General features: G+C 35.0%; 1 protein-coding gene across 10 annotated transcripts in view; it reads left to right on the top strand.

The window, feature by feature from the left end:
- Myo10A (unconventional myosin 10A) overlaps positions 1-17,553 on the top strand; it is a 744,055-nt gene that overhangs the window by 394,610 nt on the left and 331,892 nt on the right. For all 10 annotated transcript variants that reach the window (XM_081732073.1, XM_081732074.1, XM_081732068.1 and 7 more), the window contains 6 exons: positions 2,377-2,550; positions 5,470-5,630; positions 7,902-8,071; positions 12,220-12,476; positions 12,839-12,961; positions 14,219-14,407. In XM_081732073.1, the coding sequence (XP_081588199.1) occupies positions 2,377-2,550; positions 5,470-5,630; positions 7,902-8,071; positions 12,220-12,476; positions 12,839-12,961; positions 14,219-14,407 (1,074 nt within the window). The remainder of the gene's footprint in view (positions 1-2,376; positions 2,551-5,469; positions 5,631-7,901; positions 8,072-12,219; positions 12,477-12,838; positions 12,962-14,218; positions 14,408-17,553) is intronic.

Genomic DNA, 17,553 nt, shown 5'->3' with positions numbered 1-17,553 from the left:
ACCTTCTCAGCATTGAGCAAAATCATATTGCTGTATGCTTTAAGATACATTGTAGTCGAAAAATATCACTTTTAGCAATCTGAATGCCTCATTAAAAAGTAATTTTAAGGAAATGATGATAGTTTTTCCTGTGTGAGGAAAATAACGAGGATTTATCTTTAAAGATTATTGAGAAATATTTATTTTGCTATTCCTAAACGACATAGTGAAAAGCTGGAAAAATGCAAAAGCTACACAAGTAAAATTGATCAAGATCGTTGAACAAGGCTGTTTAGGTCTTGGCGATCAATAAAATATTGAATTACTTTTTGTGTGATTTTTCCAAGATGATAGTGCTAAACTTCTTATAAAGAATCAACTTCTTATCTCGTGTAAGGTAGGAGTAAATTTTTTATATGAACTTCTAATCCTGTATCTTTTGAATTCTGTTCAGTATTATCATTCTTCTTCTTCTTCTTCTTCTTCTTCTTCTTCTTCTTATTATTATTATTATTATTATTATTATTATTATTATTATTATTATTATTATTATTATTATTATTATGTTATTGCTGCTGGCGCTGCTGATGATAAAAAGAGTGTTGAACTTCATATAAAAGGGAATGTTTCATCATAAAGTAGTCCAAATAATCTCTCTAAGCTCAGGATGTTGCACTTTTTTGGGTTACTTGGTACTAATTGATGATTGAAAACTTGTAAATAGATACGAAAGGCTGCTAAAAAGTTCATAACCCAATCAAGAAAGAGTGCACCTGGAATGACGAAATTTTACAGTGTTAAAGAATATATCTTTGTATGTACAAATAGATTCTCATATTAATAACGAACTTATTGACTTTTTCAAGCCCCCTGGAGGGATCATGTTTGCCTGAACATCGAAATCAGAGCTGTCATCAAATTTTGGTTCCACCAAAGAAATTCACTGAAGCAAATTCATAACGAAATCAGTGAAGCACTATGGGACTTCTTCCGTCATATACAGTGGTGAAGAAGTGGGTGGCACAGTCTAAACGTGGCGATTTCTCAACAGATGATGCTCCACGTGCAGGAAGACTAGAAACAGTCTGTCCCCGAAATCATGGATGAAATTCATGACATTACTCTTGAAAATCGCAGATTCCTAGTAGAACATGTGGCAGAGATTGTGGACATTTCTTGGGAACGCGTCGGTAGCATAATGACTTTGGCATGCGCAAGTTCTTGGCAAAATGGGTTCCTAAAAATTTGTCAGCAAATCAAAAATTCGGAAAAAACATGGTTATTCCACTATGATCCTGAAACGAAATAACAGTCAATGAAGTAGCGGCACTCAGGTTTCCCTCGCCCCAAGAAGTTCAAGAGACAGAAGTCGGTTGGGAAAGTGTTTGCAACATTCTTCTGATATAAAGATGGAGGTCGTACTCATAGACTACCTGTCCAGGGGTCATACATTTAACGCAGAGTATTACTCGCCATTACTTACAAAACTGAAAGTGCAGTGCCGCGTAAAATTTAAAAAGAATTCTGTTTCTTAAGACTGTCTTGAGCACTGCAAACACAACCAACATTGCATGATCCAGGGTTTCAATGTCTAGATAATCCTCTTCATTCCTCTGTCAGACTATTATTTATTCCTCAGACTCAAATAATACGCCATTTTGGATCTGATAAAGAGATGGTTAGTGCTACAGAACAATCCCCAGATATTTTTTTAACTGCTCTGCAAAAAATGGAGCACGATGCAAGGAAGTGTATTAAACTTCGGAGAGAGTATGTAGAATAACTGTAAAATTTCATCGTTCCACGTGCACTCCGTTCGGGTTTGATTACGAAGTTTTCAGCAGCTCCTCGTATATTTAGAAAAGAAATGAAACGAGATTTCTTGAAGAAAACTCTAGAATTGAATTGCCTCCAAGAATTGATAGATACATCTTTATAGATGTACCTAAATTAGAGTTGACATACTTGCTGACATCAGCATCAGAAACTGTTTCAAATTAACACCGATAAATGACTAAATATGCTGCGAAATTATTAAAATCACGTTTAATCTTAAAAGACGGCTATATTATTCAGAATTTTTGATAACATACTTCACCATGTATTCTGTATCTACGAGTGTGTGTTCAATATCTGTATATAATTATTGGATGATATAATCCCGACCAAAACTTTTTATCTAGAATTTGTAGTATTATGAAAGGTTGAATATAAGCGTTTTCTAATGTTGTAACACGTTAATTTTAAACTTTGAGATAACTTGAAAATCCATGACAAGACAGAAATAGCAAGTTTAGACTAAGTTTAAGACTAAGTTTAGAAACAAACAAAAATTATTTACATCTTATGCTAGCATTGAAACTAAATATTTTATTTTTGTATGTCTTGTTTTTGCAGTCTCACTTGTGGGGCATGAAAAGAGAGCCAATCAAAACTCCGTTTCTAGCCAAATCGAAGGACATCGACTATCAAGACTCTCTGGCCATTTTCAAACTTATCCTAAGGTTCATGAACGATAGCAACCTCAGTGGCAAGAAGGAAATGGTTCTAGGAGACTATATTGTGAATAAGGTAAGAATTAACAGAATGTATCTCTTGCCTCATCGCTGCACAGTACAACCAATATCCAGTTTTATGCCGTGAATTGTCAGCTTCTTTTTCTATCAGTAATTTGAAAGTTGAGATCGGCTTCTTCTCTTTTAGTGTCACACTTTTATTATTGTTCTAGAAACAAGCATTTTTCCTGTTCCACCTCTTTATTGTCCTCCCGCTGAACATGAAAAAGAGTTTCTAGCGACTGTTGATTGATAAATGAGAAAAGTTGTAGACTGTGATAGTTAAGATTGTCCTCACATAAGGATGGAAATTGTGGTTGTAAATATGAATTACTTTTTATGATAATCATATGTGTATTCTGATATAATGTTCATCCAGTGTTTATTAAGGTTTCCCTGATCCAGATTTAATTTTGGTTGTTTTGTTAGAATGAAATAAACTTCCAAAACAGTTCTTTCTGTTGATGATTTTGTATTGTCTAATATTTGTACTTTATTTATTTTGTTAACTTTCAAACAAGTGCCTGAAAATATATATATATATATATATATATATATATATATGTGTGTGTGTGTGTGTGTGTGCAGTGGTAGAACGTTCACCTCTGGTACGTGGGGTCGTTCGTTCGATCCCAGTTTGCGCCAAGTGGGCTTTGTGGTGGACAAACACCGTGTGCGTGTGTTTCCTCGGGGTTCTTCCGTTTTCTCCCACTTCCTTCATTCCACTATTTTATTCATTTCTCATCATCACTGTCTCCGTTAGTCTAGCCGGCATAACTGTGGGACGTAAAACTTAAAAATTTCATTTTCATGTATATGCGTGTGCGTGTTTACACATTCACAAGAAACTTGATACATTTCCGAAGATGTACTAGCTTTTATATTCCGTAAGAGTTTTTTTTTTTTTTTTTCTGATAAGTTGTGTTTCTTGAGATAATTAGAAATATTGGGAAAAATTCGTGTGCCTAATCGATGGATGACGTTGCATGTGGTTGAAGCCTCGTCTTAAGAAGTGTTTATCATAATCATTTAATTCACCTGAATGTATAACTTTTTTGTCGTTTCTTTCTTATATTCTTTTCTCGACGATAAGGTGATCATTTTCTTACAGAAGTTTTGCCAAGTTTTAACTTCTATATATGGGAGATGTGCTGAGCTCTTGTGCATGCTGGTTTTTTGACAACAGTACTATAAAAAAATTAAGTAACAATAATAATAAAAATAAATAAAAAAGATAAAAGGATATCCTACGATTTTATGACCAGTAGTGTTCTTGAAGATTAAAAAAAATCGTTTAAATGGGCGTTTACAATTTTATGACTGATAATACTATACGAGGGGCAGAAAAAAACTTCCCGGAATTTCATTGTAACTATTTACTACCACAATATAGATTCACATTCACTTAATCGCCTTCAAAATAGACTCCTTGAGAGCACATTTACTTAATCGCCTTCAAAATAGGCTCCTTGAGAACACATTTACTTAATCGCCTTCAAAATAGGCTCCTTGAGAACACATTCACTTAATCGCCTTCAAAATAGGCTCCTTGAGAGCACATTCACTTAATCGCCTTCAAAATAGGCTCCTTGAGAACACATTCACTTAATCGCCTTCAAAATAGGCTCCTTGAGAACTCATTCAGTTAATCGCCTTCAAAATAGGCTCTTTGAGAACATTCACTTAATCGCCTTCAAAAATAGGCTCCTTGAGAGCACATTCACTTAATCGCCTTCAAAATAGGCTCCTTGAGAACACATTCACTTAATCGCCTTCAAATTAGGCTCCTTGAGAACTCATTCAGTTAATCGCCTTCAAAATAGGCTCTTTGAGAACATTCACTTAATCGCCTTCAAAATAGGCTCCTTGAGAGCACATTCACTTAATCGCCTTCAAAATAGGCTCCTTGAGAACACATTCACTTAATCGCCTTCAAAATAGGCTCCTTGAGAGCACATTCACTTAATCGCCTTCAAAATAGGCTCCTTGAGAACACATTCACTTAATCGCCTTCAAAATAGGCTCCTTGAGAACTCATTCAGTTAATCGCCTTCAAAATAGGCTCTTTGAGAACATTCACTTAATCGCGTTCAAAATAGGCTCCTTGAGAACACATTCACTTAATCGCCTTCAAAATAGGCTCCTTGAGAACACATTCACTTAATCGCCTTCAAAATAGGCTCCTTGAGGACACGCACACTTGTTCCACCGCTCCTGTCATTGCTGGAAAAAACGCTAAAAGTCCTGTTTTGGTATGTTCCAAAGTGCAGCCGTCGCGTTGGTTTGGATGTTTTCTACGTTGTCAAAACGCTTACCTTTGAGGGCCTTTTTGATCTTATGAAAGAGCCAGAAATCCACTGGTGCTAAATCCGCTTAATAGGGAGGCTAGTGGAGGAGGAGAATGTTCGTTTCTGCGAGCCGTTTTGTCACCGTAGAAAACCAACGCGACAGCTGAACTTAGAAACATACCAAATCAGGACTGTCAGTGTTTTTTCCAGCAATGACGGGAGGGGTGGAACAAGTGTGCGTGTTCTCAAGGAGCCTATTTTGAAGGCGATTAAGTGAATGTGTTCTCAAGGAGCCTATTTTGAAGGCGATTAAGTGAATGTGCTCTCAAGGAGCCTATTTTGAAGGCGATTAAGTGAATGTGAATCTATATTGTGGTATTAAATAGTAAGAACGAAATTTCGGGAAATTTGTGATTGCCCCTCGTAGAATACTAATAAAAAACAAATCAAATGAGCGCCTTACGACTTTGTGACTGACGATATTGAATTATTTTTAAAATATTTAAATGGTTCTTCTATGAGAAGATAAAAGAAACTTGCGGTTGTTGAGTAAAATCATGTGACTTACATATGTTTTTACTCGAATATATTTATGCAGTGAATTTTTAATACAGTATGTGTCTAAAAAGTGTGTTTCTATTTAATAGGGTATTGTAAACGAGAAAATGCGTGATGAGATTCTGTGCCAATTGTGTAACCAAACATGGAAGAATGAAAACGAAGAAAACAACGAAAGAGGATGGCTGTTGATGGCGAATTGCTTGTCAGTTTTCCCACCAACGAAAACCCTCTACAAATATTTGCTCAAGTAAGTGCTTATAGTTTTCTTTTAGTTTCTCCAGGAAATTTGGATGTAATGTGAATGTGTGTCATTTCACGTTCATTTATTAAGAAACGTTTCAAACAAAACAAAATAAGAGTAATGCAAATTTAGATGCGTAAGTTACATCTATAAATTTTTGAAGAATGGTATTGACTGTTGGTTGCTATTTGCGTTAAACTATTATTTCTTGACTACTATTTTTATTGTAAGCATTTTACTATCATTGTCAGATCGCTTGCCGTTGTCCATTATTTTAAATCAGCGGCATTCAAGTTCTATTAAATTTATAGCATGATTCTCTTGTTTATAGTAAAACTGTTATTTAATTAATAGATGATAAATTTGTCAAACAACCAAATAATGTAGAACAGATACTATACCTGGACACTCAACATAATTCAATGAAGCGACTGTCTTTTACACTAACGTGTCATGGTCAACCCCCATTTCAAACATGTCCCCGTTTACTTTTATATTGTGGATCCACGTAAATGGCAACGTTGCATTTTCATTTAACATTGGGCACATAAAGAGTGTACAGCTCAAACGGCTCGTCTGACTTTTAAAAAAATCCTTCAGTTTATATTGAAAATATCATATTTGGAGACGGTTTCTCCTCTTACATTTTGTTGTAACTCTGATAATAACAGAGTTGCCTTATGTCAGGGGACTTTTGAGACACCCTGTATATATGTATTCAGCATTCTTATATGCTATATACTAGGGGTGATCACAAAGTAAGGTTATAGAACCTTCAGTGAAACGTGTATATATTCATACAACCAATACAGCTAACAGTTAACACATACATTGGTTATTCTTTTGGCATAGTCCCAGATCAGTTAAGGCAGGCACTTATCGCATTGTGGGATGAGTTTAAAGTCCTGGTAAAAATCCTGTCCTTGCGTCACGAAGTGTTTCGCCTCTCCTTCTCGTCTGGAGCAAAGTGACGTTCTTCTAGGTGCTCCTTCAATCCCCAATTCTGCTATCAAATGCCGTAACGTGATTCTCCTATTGTCGTGACTGAGCTCCTCCAATGCCAGGTTGTGTTCAAATCTGTTGATGCTGTGCTGGGTCGGCCACCTACGCTCCTCGTCGGTGACGTTTTCTCTATTCAGCCGCAAATTTTCGACACCATTCTGCGACATGCTGAAGAGACATTACAGTCTCTCCGTAAACCTCTACCAGTTGCCATTGAATTTCAGTCGCAGTTACATGTGTCGCTCACAAAAATCGAAAACCAAGCGGGCTTCTTCGCGAGATCAGTTTTCCAAACGAATCGCCATTTGTGTTAACATACAACTTGCGCCGCAAGTGGCTGGTGGCTGAAACTCTGCACAGTTGCCAACTCCATGTATTAAAATTACTGCACACTCCTGATTTCTCTATAACAGACTAAATTCTAGAAATATCGGTCTTGCGACCTTAGCTTCTGATCCTCCCTCGTATAATACTAAGAAGTGTTCTTCTAATAGTAAGCAATAGAATATATGTTTTTATTTATTTATTTATTTATTTATTTATTTAACAAGTTAAACTAAAATTCGTTCTTTTAGTTGTATGGCTTTTGCAATGTCCAGTTTTAATATTCAGTTTTGAGGGCTTTATATGTTGTTAATAAGATTTTTCACGCTGAAAATACATCAAAATATATCAAATATACGGTGCTGTATATTGACAAGCCTTTATTCCGGTTTAACGGAATTTTTGTTCATTCGAAACAACATCGATTTCATCAAATTCAGTTAAATGGGTCCCTAGTGTAAAAATATTATATGCATTTATCTTACAAGTTTTTCCTCAGTCCTTCCAGGCAAATGCTGGGATGGTACCTACTAAACAGACCCTGGCCGATACCTTCCCAAATCCTTTCCATTGTTATTGTTGTTGTTGTTAGATATCCAGTGTAAAATGGCCTCTAAGCTGTATCTGGTGATTGTTAAATAAATAAAGTTAATTTTATTCTTTAAGCTGAGTGAGTTACATATTCGTAGAAATAAGTGGTAGCATCTTTTAAATTCCATGTTATTTATTTTACATTTCTGGCGATAGTTGCAGTGTAAATTAAATAAGAACAAACGTCTGTCAATGTCAGAAAGTAACTATTTAAGATTTTGTGGTGAAAAGAAGAATGCATGCAAATTGTTCTTAAACAACCAATCCATTGTACTTTTTTTTTTTTTTTTCCTGGTGATTTCAGTTTTTAGAAATGGTGAAGTGTTATAAGTATTTACCGATATGTATACTTCATTACAGATATGTGTCTGACAATGCATATGATGGTTACAAAGCCCTGTGCCAACGAAAATTGCTTCAGTCAGCCCGTGTTGAATGTCAGCTCTCAAGAACATATCCACCTTGTCTCCTGGAATGGAGGGCGAATAGGAAGAGAACGAATATGGCGTTGGAAGTTCATTTCTCAGATGGTGAGTATTCAGGGGGACCCTTCTTAAATATTCCTACAATATTTCTACAAGAATATTAGGATAATCTTAGAACATTTTAATATGTTTCTAGTACATATACAGACAAAATATCCTAGTGTCTATCTCAGTTAGGAAATGTTCTTTAAACTAATGGCACCCAGATCTCCAGACTTTACGACCGTAAAATTTTCGTGTTATATTTAATACACGCTGTCTGTGCTTCAAAATATGAACGGATAAAACTAACTAACTAACTAACTCTATGGCCTATGGAACCAGGAGGTTGAATGCCGCGTTCACAAAAGCTCTCCACTGACTTCTATCCTTAGCCAATTGGATCCAGTTTCTACTTTGTATTCCTATCTCTGCGAGATCCATCTTAATATTGTCCTCCCATCTGCGCCTAAGTCTTCCTAATGGTCGTTTTCCGATTGGTCTTCCAGACAAGACTTTGAAAGCGTTTCTATTTTCTTCCATTCTAGCTACATGACCCGCCCATCTAAGACTCCTACACTTGATGACCCTAACAATATTGGGTAAACCGTATAAATTATGTAGTTCCTCTTTATGAAATTTCCGCCATTCCCATTCCTCTTGGGTCCGAATATTCGTCTCAGGATCTTGTTCTCAAATACTTTCAGTCTATGTTCTTCCCTTAGAGTAAGCGTCCATGTTTCGACATTTAATTTCTTCGTGAATATGATTTTCGTCTGTTAATATTGATCCTAAATATTTGAAAGTATCCACTTTATCAAAAGTATTATTTAATATTTTAACGCATCCACAATTTGCCGTATTACGCTCCCGAATGAACGGGTAAAAAGACCAACCAAGTAGAATTGTTGATAATCATTTAATTAGAATCCAGAAGCTACTTTCACCTTTTGATTTTTGGATCAAAAGATCCAATATATTTCAATCAAAAAGTTTCTTCCATGCCTTATATCTGGAGAACTACATATTGTGTAATGAAACCCAAACTATCACTTAACTCAGTATGATGTCCTTGTTCCGGAGAAAAAAAAAAAAAAAAAAAATAGGAAGACTCGATTTAGTGGCCGTTCAAAAATTTTGTAACCCCTGATCTAAAAACTAATTATTGGCCAAGATCGCAATCTTTCGATGCATTTTTTTTTTAATCATTCTTAAAATTCTTGGCCAAGATTGCAATCTTTTGATTCACTTTTTGGATCATTCCTAAAATTCTTGTGTGTCATACAAAGAACTTGAAATTTGCGTAAATGCCTGACAATTTTGTTCCTTTTACATGATTTATAGATATTTCTTTTTAAATGCATTAGTTTCATTCAAATAATTTTATAAAAGTAAATTATTTCTGGTACCTAACATGAATTAGTGACTAATATGCTCTTTCTTTAGATAGCTAGGTCAAGTGTATGTAATACTTTCTTATGCATCAGTTTATAATACTTTAAAAACGGCTTGAAATCTTTGAGTTTTACGTCCCACCGTTATGTTGGTTGGGCTAAAGGATATGGTGATGATGAGAAGTGAATGGAATTGTGGAATGAATAATGTGGGAGGAAATGGGAGAACCCCGAGGAAACCCACGCACACGGTGTTTGTCCACCACAAAGTCCACTTGGCGCGAACTGGGATCGAACCAGGGACGCCACGCACCAGAGATGAACGCTCTACCACTGAGCCGCCGCGGCCCCTATAATACTTTAAAAGGTATATGACATTTGAGTCAATGAAGGACTTTAACCTACCGCTCACGTATAAATGAACGTTGCGTGGTCAGCGCACCAATTTTTAATAGTATTATTTCTGGATTTCTTTAGTCATAATCCACTATTTCGTAATACAATACGAGAGTTTCTAAATATTATTATTTTTTTTAAACAATTGCGACATGTTGCAATATATATTTATTTGAACAATATGCTTACAAATTAGTGTTTACTTCTTTGCCGAGGCATATGCAAAGGAAATTTTCCATGTTTTAACCCCTCTTCTTTAACTAGATATGAAAAAATAAGCATTTACTTTATTAAGACACGTATATAAAAATCCTGAAACGATATGAACTTGATTGAGAGCTTGATTCCCCTTCCTTGATGAAATTCTGTGTACGCCACTGCTTCTTTGTATTCATTGAGTTAAAACTAAAAAAAAAAAAAAAAAAAAAAAAACTCTTCGAAGCTAGTTTTATAATTTTAAGATATTAGTTTGTAAATTGTATATCTGAGTAAGTTACTTTATTGTGATACACAATGGTTTTGAATTCATCTAAGGCACGGTGGCTCAGTGGTAAAGCGCTTAGCTCTGGTGTATGGGATACCTGGTTCGATTACCGACCAAGTAAATTTGTGATGGACAACATTGTGTCCGTGAGTTTACTCAGGGTACTCCGGTTTCCTCCCATATTCTCATTCCACCAATTATTCCACCACTTTTCACTAGGGATGGCCAGAACCGGTTCCTTGTGGAACCGGTTTTTGGATCTGAACGGATCCGATTCCGGAACCGGTTTTTCGGATCCATGTCTGGAACCGGTTCCCAAGATCCGGTTCTGGAATCGAGTTTTCAGATCCAGATCTTGAACCGGGTTTTCAGACCCAGATCTGGAACCGGGTTTTCGGATCCAGGTCCGGAACCGGTTCTGAAAACCGGATCTTCGAGAACCGGTTCCGCCGGAACCGGATCTTTGTGGCCATCCCTACTTTTCACTTGCCTTAATCATCCGTCTCTCTCAGCCTAACGGGACGTTATACTTAAAAAAGTTTCATTTCATGTGCTCATCTAAGTGGTAACAAAGTTAAATTCTTGAATTAATATCTAATCATTTTACTATTTAGTTTTCTTGTTGGTCTCTTGTTTGCAGTAAAACTTCATATAGGTGAAGAGTAAGGCACAACAACAAGCAGTATTACAGAATTACTGCACCGAGAAAGTTTCAAGTAGCGTGTCAATATCTTTATTTTTATTTATTTACTAGAATATATTACCCGTTTCGCTGGGTTGAAATGAAAATTTAAACGCACAACTCCGTATCTCATGTGTGTAGTGCCGTGAAATATGCTGTTTTTGTTTTAAATGGCATCGATTTAACCAATATCGGAAAGATCATTGATCATATCGGTGACCCTGAAAACCATGGATTCGACACTAATAGTGGTCATTTTCGATCATATATATATATATATATATACCCCTCCCTCATGTTGCGGGCCATGGCATCGATGGCGGTCACCGTTCATCTCAACGACCCTCCAAATATGTGGATTCAGCACTAATATCGGTCATTTTCGATCATTTTTACATATCTCTTTCTCCCCCTCCCCCAAGTGGCGGGGCTGATTTTGGATTTAAACCGGATCGGAAATGTCACTGTTCTTCTGAATGATCCCGAAAACTATCTATTAGACACTAATATTGGTCATTTTCGATTATTATTATATATAGCTCCCCCTCCCCCTCTTCCGTGCTGCAGCACACGACATCAGAGTTGTCACTGTTAATCTCAGCTACTCCTAAAACTATGAATTCGACACTAATATTAGTCATTTTCGATCATTTTTAAATGTTTATCCCCCTCCCCTGCGTTGTACCCTCCCCTCCCCAACTATCAGGCTGAACTTGGATTGAAACAGTATCAGAAGTGTCACTGTTCCTCTCATCGACCCCAAAAACTATGGATTCAACACTAATATCGGTCATTTTTGATCATTTTTAAATTTCTCTCCCCTTCCTCCTCCCCTCCCCTACATTGCATCGTCAAAGGGAATAACCTAAAGTAATCCCTGCCCCTCATCTCATGTATGTTGACAATTTGATCGAGATCGGTCGGGCGGTTCAGGAGATTTAGAGTCACAAACATAGTGATTTTCAATTTTATATATATATATATATATAGATTTATTTATTTATATATTTTAGTGACATTGGCCATTTCAAATGTTTTATTCTTTGATATTGTTCAGTTGTAATCCGGTATGATTATATACCAGTTTCGTACTTCTTACTACGGAGCTTACAGAAAAAAAAGAGCATTTTCTGTTCTTTCAAACATACATAAAGATAGAAATTTCTGGAAAGCCATATGTAGAGTTTCCATTTGTTACCTTCGACAAATATCATCTCCTAATTTTAACAAATAACTCTCTTTTTCTGTTTTTTTGCAGGCGAGTCACGGTTAACTCCTGTTGACTCTTGGACAACTGGAGAAGAGCTGGCGTCGCTTGTGGTGCGTGATCGTGGTATTAACGAATGCAATGGCTGGTCAGTGAGTCTAGTGGATGAGGAAGAAGATGGAGAAGTCCGAGAAATGAATGGCTTTGACTACGTTCTGGATCTGATTTCAGAAATGGAGGTAGCACCAGCGTTCCCAGTCTGCAAGAATTTCTTCCTCGTGTCTGGCAAGAAAGGAAGAAGGCCTAAGGTGATTTTCTGACGCTTTTTACCTACTTTTTATTTTTCTTATTATAGTAAATCTGAGTGTAACAAAGTTCCACGCTGTGAATGGTTTTTTTTTTTTTTTTTTTTTTTTTTTTTTTTTTTTTAATTATGGATAGCTTTCCGTTTAATAGAAGTTGTTGAATGAAAAACATCTTCTTTGTTTATAAACTTATGTACGCTGCATTCTAATGTCAAGCGCATATCTGGGGAAAAATTTGAGAAATCAGTAATGTGTAATTCAAATTGAAGCAGATTATTGAAGTACAGTACTTCAATGCGATCAGTCATCTTCAAAAGTATAGTTTCTTAATTAGTTACGAGAATTTTTGTATGTCTCTCTTCCAGAGCTCCGTGACCTCTCCAACAGGCCATATGAGTCCTCTGACTGTGGAGGTAGAAGACCTTCCACCGTCATCTCCTCGAAGACCAGCTGTTCCCCCTCCTGAACCCCCTGTTAGAAAGCAAGCAGTGAGTATTAGTAATATTTTAAGTCTTTGTTTCGTTCGTGAAATCTGTAAAAATCCGTACTGTTTCATATATTCTTCTAAAATGTTAAACCAAACTTTACATTAAGTCCATAAATCTTAATCTGATACACTTTCGAAACACAAAATATCAGTACTGAAGTCATAAACTTGTGTTTAAGAAACATACTAGCTAAGTTCTATACTATTATTACAAATGGTTTACCCCTGCAACAGTTATCAATACATTGTATGTATAATATTATAATGTCTCTTCGTAGTTTTCTAGTAATTTTAGAATAGTTAAAACTTTTTTTTAGATGATCTTCATTTGTTGAATGGTTTGTCAACTAATTATGTTACCATGATTTTATTGTAAAATTATTGTTTACTATTTGTATATTTTGCAAATGTAAACGTTGCATTAACAGGACCAATTATATCCTGTAATTTCTAATGAAATATATAGTTTTTGAGCCACCGTTTCTTTGTAGAAAGATAGGATGTGTTTTCGTGATGTGTTCCGATAATAACATTGAAATATTGATCAATGAATATATATATGTATATGTATATATGAATAGAGACTATGTACAGTACAATTCAAAATGAAAGTAAATATATACTCGTATGAATAAAGAATATCTTAAACAGACGAATAAACTTTGAAAAGGAAACAATTATTATGTCAGTAAAGGGCAAACTACGGTCTGCGATCCAGATGCGGTCTCCTGGGGAGTTCTATTCAGCCCTCAACATGATTTTTAATCTGACGAATGTAAAGAAGAACTGGGTTATTTCGAAAGAATTGTATTAGACTGACAGATAAATATTTTGCTTTACTTCTAAAAATCAATGCATCTCAGTTCGAATCTGATTATAAGAAACTTCAATCATTAATAGAAATTAAGTATTACAAGAATTTTATGAAATGTACTTTTTTTAAATATATAAATTATACTGACCCGCCCAAAGTGTTGTTCTTTCTCCTTTGGCCTCTCCTCAAAGAGTTTGCCCATCACTAATTAGATGATGAAATTGCATAAAAAGAAGTAAAAGAAGATAAATAAGAAACACGTGAAATATAGGAAAAATAAATGTGATATCGTATGAACAAGTGGTTCATTACATTCCCTTCCGTAGATACGAGGCGGAAACTGAAGTAATTTTTTTGGATTATGAATAAATTTCAGTTTTAAAAAATATTTTGACTTACATTTATATAAAATACACATTTATTTGTCTTCTATCCTTTCTTTAGACGAGAAAGGCGTCTCATGAAATCATTCAGGATAAATGGCCTGAGCCTCAGAAACCAAAAATGCGATCTTATTCCAAGGACCATGGAGTGGCTTCTCCAGGAATGGGTCTGTCAAGAAAATCTGCTCTGAACGATCGATATTTCGAAGACAAAGGCAGGAGTCGAAGTTTAGACAACCTTCTGGATAGCGTAAGTAACAATAATAATCTATTAATATTGTATATAAGCACGGAAATATCACCATACACTAACTGACTAAGTGGTTGTGTTTTCAGAACCTCTTGAATGAGTGAAATAAATCAGGGTTGTTAACTTTGTTTAAATAGATTGATGGAGACATAATTCAATATTAATTACTGTCTACATTGTATAAATAATCGTACAGTTTCGGTGGGCAACTTCTGTTATTGTCAACTGTGTTGAAGGAACTTCCGCTAAAATCACACCACTTCCTGTAACATAAGCTTGAACAAATTTGAGAAGATATTCCGATGCATAAAAACGTTTATCAATTCGTACGTGAAGAATGTTATTTCTATAGGTTCATAAGGAAAAGAAAGGCGATTTTTAAAATAAAAACCAATCACTTTATATAAACTACCACAAAGGATTAGTAATTGAGCGAATAGAACACATTATAATATATATAAAAAATAACCTGAATAGTGTTACTTTTTAAAAGAATTTTTAGTGATATTTCCGGTACGTCCCATGGGTACTCTTCTTCGGGACTAAGATTTACACAGGAACACAAATTGGAAGGAAAGATTTCTATATATTAATGTTAAGTACGGCAACATTGCTCATACAGGATCTAAACTTACGGAAATTGAAAGATATTTGGAAAGCAAAAGATCACAGGATTATATATTATTTAAATAATAATAATAATAATAATAATAATAATAATAATAATAATAATAATAAAGTGGCTGTTAAGGTTAACGCACTAACCATTATAACATTAAGAGTTTATATATATATATATATTAACATCACTGTTGTTAAAACATTAAGATGTAAATAACAGCATAGAGGATGTTCTTAAGCCTTAGTCTTTTCGGCAAACATTCTTTTAAAAGAACATTACCCAGTTTAGTTTTTGATATATACCACAAAGAAATTTAAAAGAACGCATCAGATTAATCTCTTTTGCATTGACACTGTAGTTGGATAAGGTTGATGTTAAAGTGATCAGTATTTATTTCTAAAATACATTTTTTGCTATTCATTTTTTATAAACCTAATTTTTACTTTCTTCATACATACGAGTTGATAAAAATTTTGTACATCAAAGTGTTAACTCAGGAATGTTTAAATTTATATTGCGGATTGTAGCGGAAGTTCCTTCGACATTGTTGATAATGAGAAAAGTTACCTGTCGAAACTCTACAGCTATTAATAAAATATAGATGTTGACTGAGTAAGCTTCTGAGTATTGCAGGGTTATTAGTCTTCACATTTAGGTGCCTGCTAAGAAAGAACTTTAAAAAAGAGATTTATAAAATATGTACTCGTACACTGCGAAAGAGATGTTTTTTACTAGCAGGTTTCTTTTTATACGATAAAGCGAAATGATATGATACATTTTTCTTTATGAGCTTCTTAAGTGACTGGTACGCTTCATTGCTAATATTTTCATAGAATTCCTAACAGCAATGAAATTTCTCGCACAATTTATACTTTATACATATTAATTTTGCAAGAAGTTATTCCGTAAGCAAGAATCATATTGTATGACACTTTCCAGAAGTTCAAAGACAATAATGGATGCATATTCAGTAATTAAAGAATTCACTTATAAGTATCCTAAGATAATACTGTAGACAAACTGTTTCAACTTACCTACAAACAATAGGGATATATTGGAAGTCTGTTGTGATTTATGTAACCGTTATTCCATTAAGTCGGGGACACCGTAGTGTAGTGGTTACAGCGTTGGACTCACGTCCACGTGGTCCCGGGTTTGATTCCCGACCGGTGCTTCCCAATTTTCGGCGTCCACCCAGCGTCGTGAGGCAAACTGGGGAGACGCCTGTTAGAGACAAGGCGACGCAGCGCATTGACCACTTGCTCGCCGCTAGGCTGGACGTAATTCAGCTAGCCGCTGACAGATGGCGTTGGAGCGGCTCAGACCCTCAAATGGACTGTTACGCCACGTAATTTGGTTTGGTTTGGTCGTTTCATTAAGTAAATACTACTTACACAACTGTAATTTGAATCACATGGTTACTTTTTTCGTCATTGTAAAAGTCCAAAATGTAACTATCTCACCTGAGTTTAGTGTTCAAGCTATCAACCATCATCTGTATGTGAGTTGGAGGTAACTTCATAATATGAAGTGTTCAGCAGCATAGGTTTCTCGTTTTCAACATCACACTTAGAAAGAAGACGGTGGGTTCGTTCAAAAAGTTTGTTGCTCTCTATAGTATTACAGGATCTTTATAGATGAGTTTTTAATAACTTCCAAGAGCGTTAAAAGTAGCATTACAGGATATTTATAGATGAATCCTTTAATAACTTCCAAGAGCGTTAAAAGTAGCATTACAGGATCTTTATATGTAAGTTTTTAATAACTTCTAAGAACGTTAAAAGTAGCATTACAGGATCTTTATAGATGAGTTCTTTAATAACTTCCAAGAGCGTTAAAAGTAGCATTACAGGATTTTAATAGATGAGTTCTTTAATAACTTCCAAGGGCGTTAAAAGCAGCATTACATGCTCTTTATAGATGAGTTCATTAATAACTTCCAAGAGCGTTAAAAGTAGCGTTACAGGATCTTTATAGATGAGTTCTTTAATAACTTCCAAGAGCGTTAAAAGTAGCATTACAGGATCTTTATAGATGAGTTCTTTAATAACTTCCAAGAGCGTTAAAAGTAGCATTACAGGATATTTATAGATGAGTTTTTAATAACTTCCAAGAGCGTTAAAAGTAACATTACAGGATCTTTATAGATGAGTTTTTAAAAACTTCCAAGAGCGTTAAAAGTAGCATTACAGGATCTTTATAGATGAGTTCTTTAATAACTTCCAAGAGCATTAAAAGTAGCATTACAGGGTCTTTATAGATGAGTTCTTTAATAACTTCGAAGAGCGTTAAAAATAGAATTACAGGATCTTTATATGAGTTCTTTAATAACTTCCAAGAGCGTTAAAAATAGCATTACAGGATCTTTATATGAGTTCTTTAATAACTTCCAAGAGCGTTAAAAGTATCATTACAGGATCTTTATAGATGAGTTATTCAATAACTTCCAAGAGCGTTAAAAGTAGCATTACAGGATCTTTATAGATGAGTTCTTTAATAACTTTCAAGTGCGTTAAAAGTAGCA

The sequence above is a fragment of the Thermobia domestica genome, chromosome 11 (genome assembly GCF_964235325.1).
Source record: "Thermobia domestica chromosome 11, izTheDome1.hap1.1, whole genome shotgun sequence".
Taxonomy (NCBI): domain Eukaryota; kingdom Metazoa; phylum Arthropoda; class Insecta; order Zygentoma; family Lepismatidae; genus Thermobia; species Thermobia domestica.
Note: the sequence above shows the minus strand (reverse complement) of the source record. Positions and strands in the feature narration are given on the sequence as shown.